Here is a 16,486-nt window from a genome sequence, read left to right as displayed (position 1 = left end):
CGGCAGCACAGCTTGACCCATAGACGCACGCAGTTTCCTTAATCAGACTGACTCCCGTACCACGGCAACGCTCATTCACCACGCTGTGGAAGAGGCAGCGTGGAGTGTCAGCTCAGTACGTCTAAAACGGTTCATCATCTCGAACAAGTTCATCACACTTCACGTATAATTTCTAAAAAAACAGCCCCAGCCACAGCCCATCACATCTGCTTCCCCAGTATGAGTTCACCTCGTAGCAAACTTAATAATACTTGAGGACACACACACACACACACACGTAGAACCAGGTACTTACTCCTGCCTCTTAGTTTCCATAGTAACAGTCCCTTCACCCCTTTTAGGAGGACCCCAGCAGTCTGAGGGATGAACGCCATGATGGGGTGAAAATCAAGAGAACCACCCCACAGACTGTCTAGCCTTGGTGATGTGTCACCCTGTTGCCTCTCTGCTCCCTGGAGCCTCAGGGACATGGTATTATTTGCAACCAGAACAGGCGGGGCACGCTGTCAAACGGATACCACATTAATCCATTCAGTTGCTTTGCAAAGGCCTTGCCTCCTGCCTCAGGGTCTGCATATGGGTAAAGCAAATTAACTTATTTTCCCACATGGGCCCAACAGCTGTGCAGAAAAAAGAAAAAAGCAACAACAGATACTTTGAACAATCAAGAAAAAAGAAATACTGTTAGAGATAGGATAAGAAGTGCACAGGCAGGCAAACGTCAGCCCCTTGTGCCCATTATGTTTGTAGAGACTTAGATTGAGCATGCGGCCTCTCAGAGTCTAGGAACGCCACTGGGAGAAGTGCAAAGACACTGATACACTAACTCAGAATCGTTCAACACGCACACAATACCTTCATACATATTTACTATAGATACTCTATCTATCTATCTATCTATCTATCTATCTATCTATCTATCTATCTATCTATCTATCTATCTATCTATCTATCTATTACAGTGCTGTTACTGCATGCCTTTTGCTACCGAAGTAACATGTGATCAATCTGTGCTCCAACCTCTCAAGTTAAAATTGAGAATGAGACTGGATTATTTTTCATTCTCGTTCGGGTAGGCAGAAACGTAAAAAAAAAAAAAAAAAACTGTGTTCTTCCTTTTGCCGTCTTCCCAGCTTCTTGTGCAGCATCATGGCACCATTATCCAGCACACCCTGCAGTGATTGCGCAGTAGTTTCCCCCAGGGTACGCTGACAGACCATCACAACTCTTCAGGAAATAATAATAATAAAAAAAAATGCTATTTTTAGCTTGATGGTAGCACTTTTTTGGGCAATATCCGCTGCATTTTGAAGAAACTTTATGTCTCATCAACCCAAGAGATCCGAGGATTTTCTCAAGGCGCCGAGAAACCTTGTAATCCCTCAACTGAAGTGAAGGCGGTAAACATATTACAGCGTACTGCCGTCGGAGATACAGAGACACAGAGACACAGTGAACCCTCCTGACAACTAGTGATGAAAGAATTACTCTTTAGAAATGCCTCTGACAGACATTTCACATCAGTCAGAACTTATAGGCATCCTGCAGGTTCAGTTAGTTCATGATGTGCACGTGTGGTTTCAAATCAGTCCTGGGACCTTCGCCGAAAGCCATTTATTTCCTCCCGTTTCTCCTATATAGTCTGCACTCTTGTGAAGTCGATGAGACAAAAAAAGAAAGGAACAATCACAATCAGAGAATAAGATGTATTTCCCACAGAATGCATCATCTTGTTTGTCCCATCTGTTTGGTACGAAGCTTAAATCTTCCAAATGGCATGCTCTCAGTCTGCTGTGCAGCAGGGCTTCTGTTAAAAAATGTAAGGCCTCCCTCAGTGTGTCCTGGTGGCACTATTGTTAAGTTCCATATGACTGCAACAGACTGATTGGATTTGTCATACCCATTTTTCTTCTTACTATTCCCCCATATAATTAATTCAAAAATGTCATATAAAACTGAAACGTCCGAGCCCGAGCCCAGACAGCCCTGAGGACCCCCTCTGGGTTTATTAGATTCGGGATGAGAAACGCAGAATAAACTAGAGAGTTCTGTACGAGCTTAACGAGCAAAATAACTTACGTATTAAAAAGCATACCTTTGTGCATTAAAAGTGACATGCAACGTCTGTGTCTGTTCACGCGTAGGACATAAATAGACAAGACAGCTATACACTGAAGGAATTAGGCCAAAACTACTTAATGTTTAACTCTACAGAAACCCACAAATACATACGCAGACGCTTCCAGCAGAGTGTTTGCCTCCTACTGTTCCCTCACCCTCATTTATCATTTTGACTCACGCAGCGTCTCACTTGCATTCAGACCATTTCTCTTACCTGTCACAGAAATGTCGATAAGCCCCAGAAAGTGCATCAGTTTGAGGGAGCTGCAGACCACCAGGAGGATGCCCACAGTCTGCAGCCCCTCCACCTCCCACTTGTCTTGGGAGAACAGATGCATCCTTTACCCCCCCTTCCTCTCCCTGTCAACAAAAATCTTTCTCCAGCCCTGGGGTACGGCTGCGTTCCTCCCCAACAGCTTCCAGCCGGCAGCCTTCGTCTCTTCAGCCTCTCCTCTCAGTCTCCGTCTAAATGCCGATGTTCGGCCATCCTAACTCCGCACGGCTCCCCACCTGCCTCACTCACTGGAGGCAGATTATTATTCTCCTCGTTTCTTCTTCTTCTTCTTCTTCTTCGAGAGCACTAAGTGCGAGGCAGCAGGAATGTCGACTTGCCGCTCCACCCCCACCTCCTCTGTGGCTGTCAAAGGTTGTTTAAGTTCCAGGTGAAGTTCGGACAATTCACTGTGTGTATCCTGGCAGGTTGGCAGCAATTGTTTTCTCACTCTCTTGTTTTCCAGCGACTGACTTTCAAACTCTCTCTACTCTTCGCCTGTCCTCCCTCTCTTCCTCGCCTTACCTCCATCACTCTCCTCCCGCTGTGTCCCTCCCCATGCTTAATTGGGTCAGTGATGGGACTGAGTGAAAGGAGCAAAGAGGAGGGGGATGAGAAATGGAAGCGGGGGAAAGGATGGAGGAGGAGTACTACTTGTAGGTTAAGAGGGAAAACAGAGAGGGGGGAGACATACCCAGACAGATCTGAAGAATTATTTAGGGGATAATTTACAAGGAGAGACGCCGAAAGGGAGGGCGAGGCAGAAAACGGAAATAATGGTAACCGGGAGAATAGGAAGGGCCAAATTACAAATTAAGAAGAGGTAGTAGGGGGGAAACTGAAGGACAATTTCTAGGAGAAGGAGCAGAGAAAGACTAACAGAAGGGAAGAGTAAAACTGTGACGACACAGCGGCGAAGCATCTGACCCAGCGGCTACTGTGGACAAACTCACAGATGTGGCAACATCCCCCGAGTGCAGTCAGTCACACGTACACACAAACACACAGCCTGGAGGGGAAATCTGCCTATAACATGGATTTCCTGTGCAGTCCAGCACAGAATACAGAATATTTCTGTTGGAATGGGATGCATCGCTGTCACATCTGGCGCAGACCGACACAATCTCTAAAGAACTGGGACTGAAAAACAAAACCAAAAAATAAGTGAAAAGAATTTTTTTTTTTTTTTTTTTTTTTAAAAGGGATCCAATGGAGCCAACCACTGTCATATTTTTGGGGACTGCCAGGAAATAAGACCATACCAGGAAGAGATCGACAAACATTTAAAAAAAAATAAAAAATGTGTTTAATGTAAACATTCTGTTTAATTGTGAAACTTTGTATTTGGCAGCGAGTAAGAAATCTGTCACGAGGAAATGATTAAAAAGAGAACCACCCACCATTGATGAGTGGATGGAAATTGTCCATGAGATCTATGTGATGGAGAAGAAATATATTTTTCCCCTCACAGTTGAAAAACCAGTCAGATCTGATTTCATTTGATTGTACTTGTGCTTTGCGTGAACCCACTCTCTGTATGTGTGATATTTCAGTTGTATGAGGTGGTGCGCTCCACTGTTCTGTTCTGTTTTGCTATTGTTTCTTCTGGAATGATTAATGGTCTGTTAAAAAATAAATAAATAAATAAATAATAAAAATCCTCAAAGGGCACTATGGACATAATCATTTAAACTTTCTGCATCCATCCTTTTTTTTATGTTCCTGAATGACTGAGGCTGTAATTAAAGTATGTGATGGAAATTTGCTTTTCCAAATAAAAAGATGATTTCACAAACAGAAAAGGATTTTAAAGAATTGGTTTATAGTGATGGACTTTGGTCGAGATATGAATTTGTTTTGGAGTTGGGCTGAACATACCAGTAGAGGTAGATGATTTATTGTTAATGATTCAGGCCCTTTAACTTCTGAAGAAAGTGCATTAAGTAATGCACAAATACAGGACCTCTCTTAAAACAGAAGCATCGGATTTAGTGCTAAGTTTATTCCAAGTTCAACAAACTCTCACTTGCAAATGTTGCAAAGCTTGAGAAACCTTGATTACTTTATTTATGTGAAGGACAAGAAAATGATGAGTTGCCGAAAACGTCATGTCATGTCCTCTTGATTGTCTCTGAACTTGAGGTTACCTGTAAAGGCCTAGTGACGTCCTGTGGCTTTGTGTCATATTTTACACTGAACTAAAAAAAAAAAAAAAAAAGTGTTGTGCTGCAGCCACACCCAGTGGACACTCTTGCATAAAAATGATTCCATTAACTTTCACCAGGCTTGCTGGTCCCTAAGAATAAAAGTTACTTGGCAGTGGTGAGGGGAAGGATGTGTTTTGGGTCTAAATACAGTAACTAATTGGTTAACGTAGATTTATGCTCTTGGTCATGGTTAAAAGGAACCAATGTTGTCATTGGTAAGGGAAGAGAGTAATGGTTTTGTGAGTCACGGTCTGATGTTTTGTCAAGCCATCTAACCACCCTGACCTCCTCCCACTGAGGACTCACACAACTTCCCGCAACCGATGGCTGTCTTTGGACTTTGTCAGTGAGCATAAATATATGTTGTTTTGAAGCTCGTGCTGAAACAAATGATGTGGCGAATCTTCTTGGAAGGACAGCCTTATGGGAAGTCATGGGAGTGAGAAAAAATAGGATTACTGAAGCCCTAAAATTAATGTCTAGACTTTAAGAAGTATAAAGTGGCACCAGCACCATCTCCGTCCTCAAATCCGTGTTAATAAAAAGAATAAGTGGCACTTTAAAAAGCACAGTTTGGACACAACGTATAGGCACATGTGTCTGTCTCTGTGTCTGTGAACAGTTGACTCGGTGCCAGACAGAAAGGAACAACGGAGAGGGAGCGGAAGGCAAAAGGGAATCGGGGCGAGACAGAAAGTTTACAGAGGGCTTGATCTGTCTGTCATGTGATAAATCATTCTCAGAGACAAACGGAGACCTAGGGCAGTAGTATAGCTGCTGAGCCTCCGGGAGGACACATCTTAGAGACAGCTGCACGAAAAGACAATAGGAGATGTGGCTGCAGACAGCACTTATATTCAAAGTCAAAAACTGGGCCCACATATGTTCAGATGTATGAGTAGTCATTCAATGCTCCCAATACAGCAAAGTGAAATAACCAGGAAGAACATAAAGGAGGAAATTAGTCTTTGAATGAGAATCACCGCTGGTAGTAGACAATCTACATAAAGCATTGTGTTATTCTGGATGCATCCATGGACACAATTAATTAAATATACCAGATAAGAATTCCAAATAAAGTGACATAATCAGGCCTGTCTAAACACAGCCTGCAGTCAGATCAAGGATGAAAGTGTGTGTGAGAGATTAAGGCCGGTCACACCCACCTGTCATTATCTCTTACAAATAGGATCAGGATGTCTGTCATATATTCAATGCGAGATCATTATATTGCAAATAGGTCTCCGCTCTACGTCTTAGCTCAGACATGACAGCTCTGTAATTCCAGGATTACTATTCCGATAACAGTAACATACTATACATTTAATTCATTGTTATCTGATTATGACCACGAATGCTTGACTTGATGACTTGCAAGTTAGAAGATGTCACCTAGGTTGTTATAAAACCATTGTCATGACATCCAGATTAAATTTAACTTTGTTTTTTGCAATTATTGCATCAGTAATTAAGCTTTTAACATTATACTAGTTTGTGCCAACATATATATTTATTATGAGTTTCAAACCAAACAGAGCTTATAAATTTCTGTTTAGAATTACTTTAGCATCTGCAGTTAATGCAACAATAATAGCTAGTAGTTTGTTACCATGCGCTGATATTAACAGCTAAGTTATGTTTTTGTCATCAAACCAAAATAAGCCCTGCAGGATGAGATGGATAAGGAAAATACTAAAAATAAAAACTCTAAAGCTACACGTGGAGAGTGTGAACTTTCTTCACTTTGAATAAATCAGCAGCACTTCAAGCTAACGTGGATTTGTTTTCAGGCTTTTGTTATCTGCCACAAAAGTGAACAACAAAAGTCTAGAAGAAGGATGCACTGAATGTGTCTGAATGTCTCATTGAAGGTACGCAACAACAGGGACACGGAGGGGCTAACTGACAAAAAGTGGTCAAAATTACCAACTGTCAGTTGCATTTGTGACAGATTGTAATTTTTTATGTCTGACTGAGAAAAATCTAAGTATCACCCCACTTGGTAGGTGATACTGGATGAGTATGGAAAGATTGAGTATAGTTCAGAACTTACATAATTTGTGGGGGTGCATGGTCTGGTCTATAGATGTCTAAGTAACGTCCACATGAATGCCAGGTCCAAACCTTTGGTCATAATGTTATGCCTGATGGGTGTAAGTACTTTCAGTATACTGTAATATATATGCATACTTATATACTCTATGCTATGGCATCAACGTATCTTTCGACCTACTAATCACCACATCAAGGACACTAGAGAGCTTCTCTGGATATAAAAGCAAGAATTACCATCAAAGTCTTCACATGACAGCTGTCACTTCAATGCAGAATCAGATATGAGCTCTGTGCGTTCTGCATCCAACGGAATGAAAGTGTGGCTCCATTTAGTTGGAAACCGAGAGTCTGGGTGATATAATTAGCTGCTTCTTCTAGGAGAGTTCCTCAGATGTCTCTTAGCTGAGGCCTTGTCCACTCATCACCTCAAAGGTCTCAAAAGGGCAGTGATGTTCCTCGAGGGGGAGAAATCGCTGATGAACCCTGGGTTACTCACACCGATCGGGCATAACATTATGACCAAAGGTTTGGACCTGGCATTCGTGCGGGTGTTAGACATGTAGCACCCACCTGGAGCAGACCAGACACCCCCACCCCATAGCAATTACACTCTTTGATGGCAGCAGCCTGACACAGGTATATACACACACAAAAAGGATTTAGTGACAAAAAAAACAAAAAACAGACCAGATTTCCATTCTCTGATGAGTCACAACTGTTTTGGAGGCAGAGACCTGCAAGGTATTAGGAAAGTGGTTGTAATGTTATGCCCGATCAAGTATCTATGTAGCTCAGGTAAATGAGCAATTGAGGTCTCTCATAGATCCCAAGAGATGTGATAATATTAATATGATGATAGACATTTGCTTGCCTGATTTCTAATCCATGGAAGATGTTGACACCCTCACACACATGCTCACACTCAGACAGTAATAAAATGTTAGGTTAATCAGTCTTAGTTGATTAGTCTCTGTGAGGCATAGTTTGCCCGAGGCCAGACACACCAAGTAATTGAAATATCTCCATATTTAGATGTCTACCTGGGCAATTATTCCTCTCAAAACTGATTAAAATGTCTAAGAGAGAGCAGGGTGTGTGTGTGTGTGTGTGTGTGTGTGTGTGTGTGTGTGTGTGTGTGTGTGTGTGTGTGTGTGTGTGCCTTCAGCCAAGGAGACACAGAGGAGGTCATTGATAAATGGTGCTCAAAATTGGCTAGTGTGTTTCCAATTAGATAAGTGATATAAGAGATCCATTTGCATAGATCATTAGCTTTTGAGGATATTTTTAATACTGCAATGTGGGACAAAAAACAGATTCATACTAACGAGGACGGGTCTTTTCAGCGTAAACTACAGAGACCCGCTAATGAAACGTTTTCTTTACAAAGTATGCCCGGTTAGAAGAGAGGGGCGCGAGAAAATCATTTTTGCATACATTAACACCAAATATTAAAAAATGTCATGTAATTTTATTTAAACACTGGTGGACTATAAGATAAGATTTTTTTTGTTGTTTGTTTTTAATTTAATAATTTACAGTATACCAATAAAACATCTTGTCCACAGTGTTTGTGTTATTTACCACTCCTGAATATTTTAAAAACGCTTACTTAAAATGATATATTTTTTTAACCCAGAATGAAAATACAGGTATTGTTTTCCCTCAAATAAACTATTAACCATCAGCTTTGTTAAGCAGCCAGATGATTTAAAGTCATACAGTTCTTACTTTTATGCAAATTACCATTAGACAATTGACAGAAGATAGTTTAACTGATTAAACGTTTGGTAAAAAGGTACATTAGCTGACAGTGAAAAGAAAATACACAGTTGCAGGATTAAATAATTAATAAATTTTTCACTAATTAACTTTCACACCTGTAGAGGGCAGTGCAATGTAACACATTTGCTAAACAGTGCTGTAAACAGTACTGTTCCAACTTTAGCTATATAGGCTTCCCTTCCCTTTCTTTTATTGTCCTTCATTTAAATTCAGCTCCAGGGACTAAACTAACAGTGGGTGGGTGATTAAAAATCACAGGCCGTTAACAATCTCCAACACCTTCACAAACACATTCACACATAGTGAAAAGCATAGTAACGCTCGTATTTGCTAAGACGGCAGCGTCTGGGACCAAAGCTACTCCCGACTGGATTAAAGTTGTACTCTCAGAGCTCTTCACCTGCTTTTTCCAGTGCACCCGGTGTTTTTGAGTGGTGTAAAGCAGTCAATGTAAATTGAATTTGCATGGCTCGCAACAGTCCTATATACCTTTCCATTTCCATCAAATCATAAACACTCTCTGCTGTTTCCTGCCAGAAGCCAAATCAGGAAAACATTCTGAATGGGTCGATAGTGAAATAAATAAATAAATAAAATAAAAATCTAGCAAACAATGGGGCTGGAGTCTCATCCTTCTAAAAGGATTGGTTTCAAAAACAACCACTGTGATAAATCTTACTGTTACATTGACTACATTACAGCATAATCTAACCGCATTTTTGACCGAACAGCACATTACTATGCTGGAAAAAAGAGACCTTGAAACTATGGGGAAAACAACCGGCAGCCTACAGGACAGTTACCCTAAAAGTTTAATGGGATCATGTCATGATTTAAGATCACATTGACAGTTAAGTCAATAGCAGAGTGGCAGCAGCCTGTAGCCGTTGTTGTTGTAAAACAGAGTGAATAATAGCCACTGACAGTCCAACATTAATGTTTTATTCAGATTCCTGATTCCTGCTGCAAGACTCGTGTGCATCCCTTGTTAATACTCTGTGAGCGAGAGCCTCAAGACAAGAGAAAAGGATTAAAAGAAGAAGAATACATCGAGTGAGAGATGTTAACAAGTAGCAAACGAGAGCAAACCACAACTTTACAACCCCTATTTTCATTCAGCACAATTAATATCTATACATAGGAGTCATCTGGAAGATCTTCTTACATTTGACCAGTGGATATGAAGAGTTATTGGATGTGAAATACTGTAAGGTCCAAAATAAATAAATTCACAATGTCCCACAGTTTTTGCAAATTATTTTCAAGTAAGTCTTGCGCTGACATCAATCATAATATTCATGTATGGCTCCCAGACTTTGTCCTTGGCAATGTACGTGAATCTTTCCAGTCCAACGCAGTCAGAAAGCTCCTTCATCCACATCCTCATCGTAGGAGCAGCCCACTCTTCCAGCATGGATGCTCCGGGACAGTCTGTATGCTGTATACTCTTTCTGTGTTTGTAGAAAATTCTTTGGATATATTCCAAGCACACACAGTTTAGTACTTAGACTTTGGCATTAAACAGTTCTGACAGACATTGTATTGTAACGTCCTTGCAGAAATGTTGTCTTTGCACATTCCCATATGGAATAACGTTCCTTTCTCATTCAAACATTTGGTGCACGCATCTGGAAGCAGCAGACATATGGTGGAGCTTGACAGGTGTTATGTACACTCTCATCAACCACTTATGTCGAAGTCATTGAAACCTTGTATTTATTGTTTGTTTTTTGCGCTTCTAAATAGGCATCGTTCCATTCCAGCTCATCACAGTGTTTCTTCTATATCCAGTTTAACTGACCTGATGTTGATTCTATACTATACGCAAGTAATATACTGTAATATTTAGATACTTGGCCCTTCCCCTCTACGTTAGATAAAGATGGTAAAAACAATTTATGTTCGTGTTTTGAGGACATATAGCTTTTTAAATGAAAATATTTGGAGAAGCGCTTCTTCGCCGTTTGGTGCCTCTGACATATCTGTGATCAAATGAAAGCAAATCTCCATCTGAATAAAGGTCCTTTACTTTATGAATACCTTTTGCCCTAAATCCCTCATCTTTCCAGCTAGTTGCAAACAGTTCATTAATTGAGTTGAGACAGCAATTGAGACAGCATACCAAATCAGTATTTTAATGTCTGAAGAACATAGATATAGAGCTACTGGTAGAACTGTGATGGATTCTTGCTCAACGCCTACCCAGACAGGAGGTGCTGTTGTATTGACATAATATGATGCTGAGGTTAGTTGGGCAGCCATATAATACCACCTCAGGCTGAGAAGTTGAAGCCCTCCCCTCTCGTAAGGCAGATATAATAGTTTAAGGCGATTAAGGTTTCCTATCATTGTAGATATCATAAAACATCTTTGGTAAAAGCAGTGGGAGTATTTGACAATAATATAAAAACTGGGTAAATGACAAAAATTATAGCCTCACCTAAGACATTAGATATACAATATACAGGCTACCATTTTAGTCTTACAAATGATTTTAAAAGGGAGTGGCAAGAGGCTTGTGACTTCAAAAGTGAAAAAGTTTTTACCCTCTCTAAAGAATTTCTGTCATTACTGGTCTAAAACTTCATCCTCCCCAAACCATTTTACCTGTGCGCTTGTTTGCATACAGAATGGCTTCTGGAATTTAATTACTGACACATTACTGTATTGCATGGTGCATTCTGCTGCTCTTTAACAGCTGGCACAGGCCACCGACGTTTTACGTGTTTTGCTTGGATATACTGCCTCTCTAAATTGACTACAACTGCAGGAGAATATGAAATATGAAAACTACTGGAGCATCTCACATAGGAAACCAGATGCAACAATTAAACAAAAAAAAAAGCCTTGATGTTTAGGGTTTAAACCACAAACAGGAAAGGCTCTGCAGACATGAGCTGTGCTAAGCTGTGTTAATGCAAAATCTAATAAATTACTGAGGGATATTTCCAAAGGCAGGGTTTGCATGTGCGCGAGTGCGAATTCGTTAGTTTGATCTCAATGTCATCATCTTCCCGCAAACGTGTGTCAGAGGAAGAGCAAGGAAATGTCAACACTGACACACATGTGCGCATACCACTGCCACTGATGAAACCAAGGGAAGCAGAGCTAGAGGGAAAAAAAAAAAGAGACAGACAGCGGCTGAAGAGGCGCAGAGACAAAGAACCAGAGAAAAGCGGAGAGAAGCAGGGGGTGAGGGATGGAGGAGAGTAGAGAGAGTCGCGTATTAAATATCCCCTCCCCGATCCTCCTGTGTCCCAGGCTCTCATCTTCTCGCTGGCTAGCCATCAGAGGAGCAGAGACAGAAAGAGCCTCAGACAAGGACAATGAGGACAGTCTCCTCCAGTCTCACTGCAGTTTTATTTCACTTTATAAAGTTTTCCACAATCGGGCTACTTGTTGCCCCACCCACTGAGTGGGGTTATAGCATTTATACTACCCAGAATCCAGAATCACACAAATCGTGTCCTAAATTCATAACCTTGACATGATATTTTGTTATTTATTTTGCAGTTGAGAGGCCACAGTGATGGCGACTGTGTCCCTGGAACCCTATACAATGTGTAAAACGATAATTTACTCTCAACAGACTGCAAAAACAACACAGCAATCTCCATGAGTTGTCCATCTGTTGAAGGGCAATTACAGTACGGGGAGATGGAAGTGCCTTTATGTGTGTGTGTGTGTGTGTTGGGACACAAATGGGTCTTCTGCTGACCACTAAGCAATTTACCTGCACTTATCCCCTCATACCCTTCCTCCTATTCTCATCACACTGTCATTCCCTCACATACGCCGCTTAGCCAGGTATCAAAGCCATATCCCGTCAGGCAGGGAAAACTATTTCTGTGACCTGTCGGATACAAGATGAGATGAAGGTAAAACTACTGTGTGTGAGCACGCTGCACATTTACACACACACATACACACAAATACCAGACCGTAAAGATACACAACACATAGCGAAATCCCCAACCTACTTATTTGTTTGGGACACTGTGATTAGAATTGGATGTATATGAAAGTTGGCAAAGAGGTGGTGCATGAGTTTTGCTGAGGCAGTGATGCCCAGATTTATGCTTAGCTCTAATTTATTAACCACTTCTTTTCCTAAAAGGAAAAAACAAAACAAAACTCCTAGGTTGCTTTTACAGCATGTTTTGGGTCATTGTCCATGTGTACAGTGAAGCACCGTACAATAAACTTTGATGCATTTGGCTGAATTTTAAATCTCTCGCGGATTTAATCTTTTTTCAGTCTAAGGATGGTCTGTTTCACTTACATTCAGACCTCCTTTAATGAACAAAAGCAAATGCCACACCTGGAATCAACTCCCGATCTTTTACCTGCTTAAATGATGAAGGATTAACGAGGGAATAGCCCATGAAATAGCTTTTGAGTCAACTGTCCAATTACTTTTGGTCCCTTGAAACAGAGACAGTTAGATAAAGAGTTTTAATTCCTAAAGCCTTCCTCCAATTTTAATGTAAATGCCCTCAAATTACAGCTGAGAGTCTGCACATTAAGCTCATATTGATTATATAACTGTATCTTGAACGTGTTTTGGTAAACAGCTGAATTAGTAAAACTGGCAGTGGCACCGTCCAAATATATACCAAAGAAATGACGAAGCAGCATTTGAATGTGTCCCTGACATCTACTGCCTCATTGAGCCCAGAGCCAGGTCAATTTATTTTATGTTCAAAGGTTAAAGAAGCTGTGGTGGACATGGCGAAATGTCACCTGTTTCCTTCAAGGAGAAAATGATCACGACAATACAAATGTGAGCTTATAAGTGTAATTAGACACTGCGGTGGAAACTACTTTGTCGTTAGAAACTTTTTACTCCGGCACGCTGCCATCAGGCCCGCTCCACAGCATCCCTTCACTTTCCACCTCATAAACTTCTAAAGAACACACACCAGCCATTAGCCATCGGCTTTAAATCTATCAGAACCTCATAAACTTCCTGACCACAGTGCATTTCGCACACATTGCACGCATCCTCAATCACACACTTGGAGTTTTCTCCCGGTTTCCCCCTCAAAACTACATTCGGCGTGTGTATTTGTGTGTTTAATCAGTGTAGGGTCAGCAGCGCAGCTCATTAAAGGAATGAGAGTCGCAGTCTCTTTATTTTTCGCTCGCCTCGCTCGGTCTCACCAGAAGATGACTCAGCGCATGAGTCCGACAAATGGAAGAATAAAGGGTATTTGTTTTTGTTTTTTTTATTTCCTTGCTCTAAAACCGACCCTCTGTTGGTGGAAGGTCTCTTAAACTTTACATTTCTGTTACTTTACGTTCGTGCCAGCACCAAACTGCCCTGGGAGCTTACCTAAGGAGGAATAAGGAGGCCGATTACTCACAGAATTGTCGGCATATGGAGTGCATGCTCAGGTTCAAAGCCTTACAGTACTACAGCCATTCTGCCAGTTCTTCCATTAAAAAAAACTTCATTAACTTAAGTACTCAACTTCAGGGGAGTTGGCACAGACACATGCATTACCAACACTGCCATCATCCATACACAAAACATGCTGAAGACTGATGTTCAGAGGATAACGAATGTATAAACGGAGTCACCAGTGTGTGTGTGTGTGTGTTGTATATTTGCATCTGTGCACATGTGTACATAGAGTGCAGTAGCAAAGATGATCCAAGAGGAACTTTTGTGGGGGGGAGTGTGGGGGGTGACAGGGCTGTTGGCACACCTTGAGTGCTGGGTACAGTCCAGCAGGCGCATCAGGGATGGAGAGTGCCTCTTTTAAAGAAGCATCGAGAATAATCTACCATTCTTTAGCGATAAAGTTATATATATATATAAAATTCTGCAAAATTAGGAGGTCCCCACTGATAACGATTAATCATGAGAAGAAAACTTTGAATATTGCCATGGTTACCTGGTGCACAAGGTGCCCCGTGGGCAATGTGCAGATGGAAAAAAATGAGAGAGGGCAGATAAGAATCCCATCCGTCCAGGTGTCTAGATGAGAGGATGGGAGATAAGCAACCGTGAACAGCATGAAGTAGACTGGGCTTATAGAGGGATAAAACCCGGGGTCATCCCGATAAGACAGGCCAAACAAGGCCTTGGCCCGCAGTGACAGCTCCTGGACGTGAGCCAGAGCAAGACAAGTGCTTTTTTCTGCCAACTTCAACAGCAGCCAGGTGCGGTTTAAAGTGTTGTAAATATCAGTTTTATTTAACTTTAATTAAATCTGTGAAATGAGCTCCTGATTAAGTATATGGCCAACTACAGCATCACCACAAATCAATGAGGCCTTCTATGAGGGTCTGTCTTTTTAACATGGAGCTGAATGAAGAATGCCAAATGAATGCAATGAACCGTTGAACAGAATTTGACGAACAATATGTTGACACACAATGTGCAGATAAGAAAACATATCTCTGTCTCTTTGTACATCTCCATATTAATGCATGTGAGTACTAAGAGTAAGGCTGACATTCCCTCAGTGAGTCAAGTACCTCTGCACACAGCACTCAGGCCCACTCTCTCCATAGTGTTATCGATTAAAAGGTAAAAGCACACACCCCAGGGGCAGAGAGAAGCCGCGCACACAGCTAAAGTTACTCTGTATGTGTGTGTTTGAGAGAGAAAGAGAGAGGAGTGTGTTGCATGGCCCACAGTTGCAGTGGTAACCTAAACCCTCAGTCAGGACTGCAGGCTGCTCATTGCCAGAGAGAAGCAGATAAAAGTCCACGCTCACACTCATACACCCACGTAACCTTTAAAATCTCAAAACCCGACTTTTACTGTAGCCACCAGAAGTTATGAAAAACCAACAAAAAAAAAATCAATTACCTTCACCACCAACGGGCTCAAACATCCCAAACTGCTCCAAGACTTTGATGAAGAGACCCATGACCACCAGCACGGCAATCATCTCCAAGCCATCCAGACTCAACATCTTGGTGGATCGATGTCTGACATCGCCCAACACGGTCCGGCCAGGAACACAGAACCTGTCCAATTACAGCCAACGTTGTCCAACTTTAGATGTTTCCCGCCTCCTTCTTTCTCACGTTAATCCGATTTTGCTCCAGCGCCAAACAGTTTAACTCGAAAGTGACGATAAAAAAAAAAAAATCTCCTCTGGTACCCAAAACCTGCCCTCAGAGAAATCTCCTTTTATCCACTGGTAGAGGCCATAACTGCTGCAGCTACAGGCTGAAGCAACAAGGTCCAAATTGTCACAACAACTGGGCTAAACTTTTACAGCAATTTCTTTTGCTCTCTTTCTTGTTGCAGGTCCACGTCGAGTGATGGAATCTGGGGATGTGCTGCGCTTGCTAGTCCTTTTGGCAGCGGTTGTCAGGAAGCGAGTGTTGTGAGGGGGGAGAAGAGGGAGTGAGAGAGGGAGAGAGAGAGAGGCGGCAGATGAAGAGAGGAGGAGAGGATGAGTGGGAGATGGCATAAAAATGAGAGAGAGGGAGAAAGGCTGGAGACAGTGGGTCAGAGACACACACAAACACACACACACACGCACACAGACATGGCGAGACAGAGACTGTTGGGGGTGGGTGGGGGTGAGAGTTGAGGTATGCCCACCATCTCCACTGACATTACCTCCATTGATTTGCCTAATGTGGTTTCCTTGGTAACTGGAAGAGAGTGTTTAAGGCAGTTTTAACTAATGGAAAGAAAATATGTTTATGTTCATCCGAATTCAAGTGCAATCCTAAGTGTGTGTTTTCCCTTCACGGAGACTGAAGCATCTCATCTGCAGCCTGCATGCCGTCGGTCGATACACTGTCTCATTAACTTTTTAAATGAGCTCCTATCAGAGCTCCATGGGCAAAAGACTTTTGGCTGCTTTAAAGTAAATTCTGAATCTAAGCAACAGACATTAGAGATGAAAATGTAAGAAGATAAATTTCAGATTCATGTTCATGTTGTTGATGAAAATGTTGTTGTGTAGCTACGTGAAATATAATAGTGGCAGGGGAGAAAGAACATGTTCTCACTCAGGGAGGTGGCAGATCGGTTTAAAAAGTTGTGTCTAAAATTGTTTGTGGCTAGTCATTTGTT

General features: G+C 41.7%; 1 protein-coding gene across 5 annotated transcripts in view; it reads right to left on the bottom strand.

Annotated features, from left to right (window-relative positions):
• The window catches only part of LOC125018799 (Kv channel-interacting protein 2-like), an 81,163-nt gene that overhangs the window by 5,031 nt on the left and 59,646 nt on the right, over positions 1 to 16,486 (bottom strand). The window contains exon 1 of one of the 5 annotated variants that reach the window (XM_047603149.1): positions 15,260 to 15,770. The exons of 3 other annotated variants lie outside the window; for them this stretch is intronic. In XM_047603149.1, coding sequence (XP_047459105.1) covers positions 15,260 to 15,365 — 106 coding nt within the window. In that variant the 5' untranslated portion in view covers positions 15,366 to 15,770. Of the gene's footprint in view, positions 1 to 2,335; positions 3,073 to 15,259; positions 15,771 to 16,486 lie in introns of those variants that run through there. One more of the 5 variants, XM_047603148.1, reaches the window with a different exon arrangement.

This window comes from Mugil cephalus, chromosome 13 (genome assembly GCF_022458985.1).
Source record: "Mugil cephalus isolate CIBA_MC_2020 chromosome 13, CIBA_Mcephalus_1.1, whole genome shotgun sequence".
Lineage (NCBI taxonomy): Eukaryota > Metazoa > Chordata > Actinopteri > Mugiliformes > Mugilidae > Mugil > Mugil cephalus.
The sequence above is the reverse complement of the archived record's forward strand: the minus strand, read 5'-3'. Positions and strand labels throughout refer to the sequence as shown.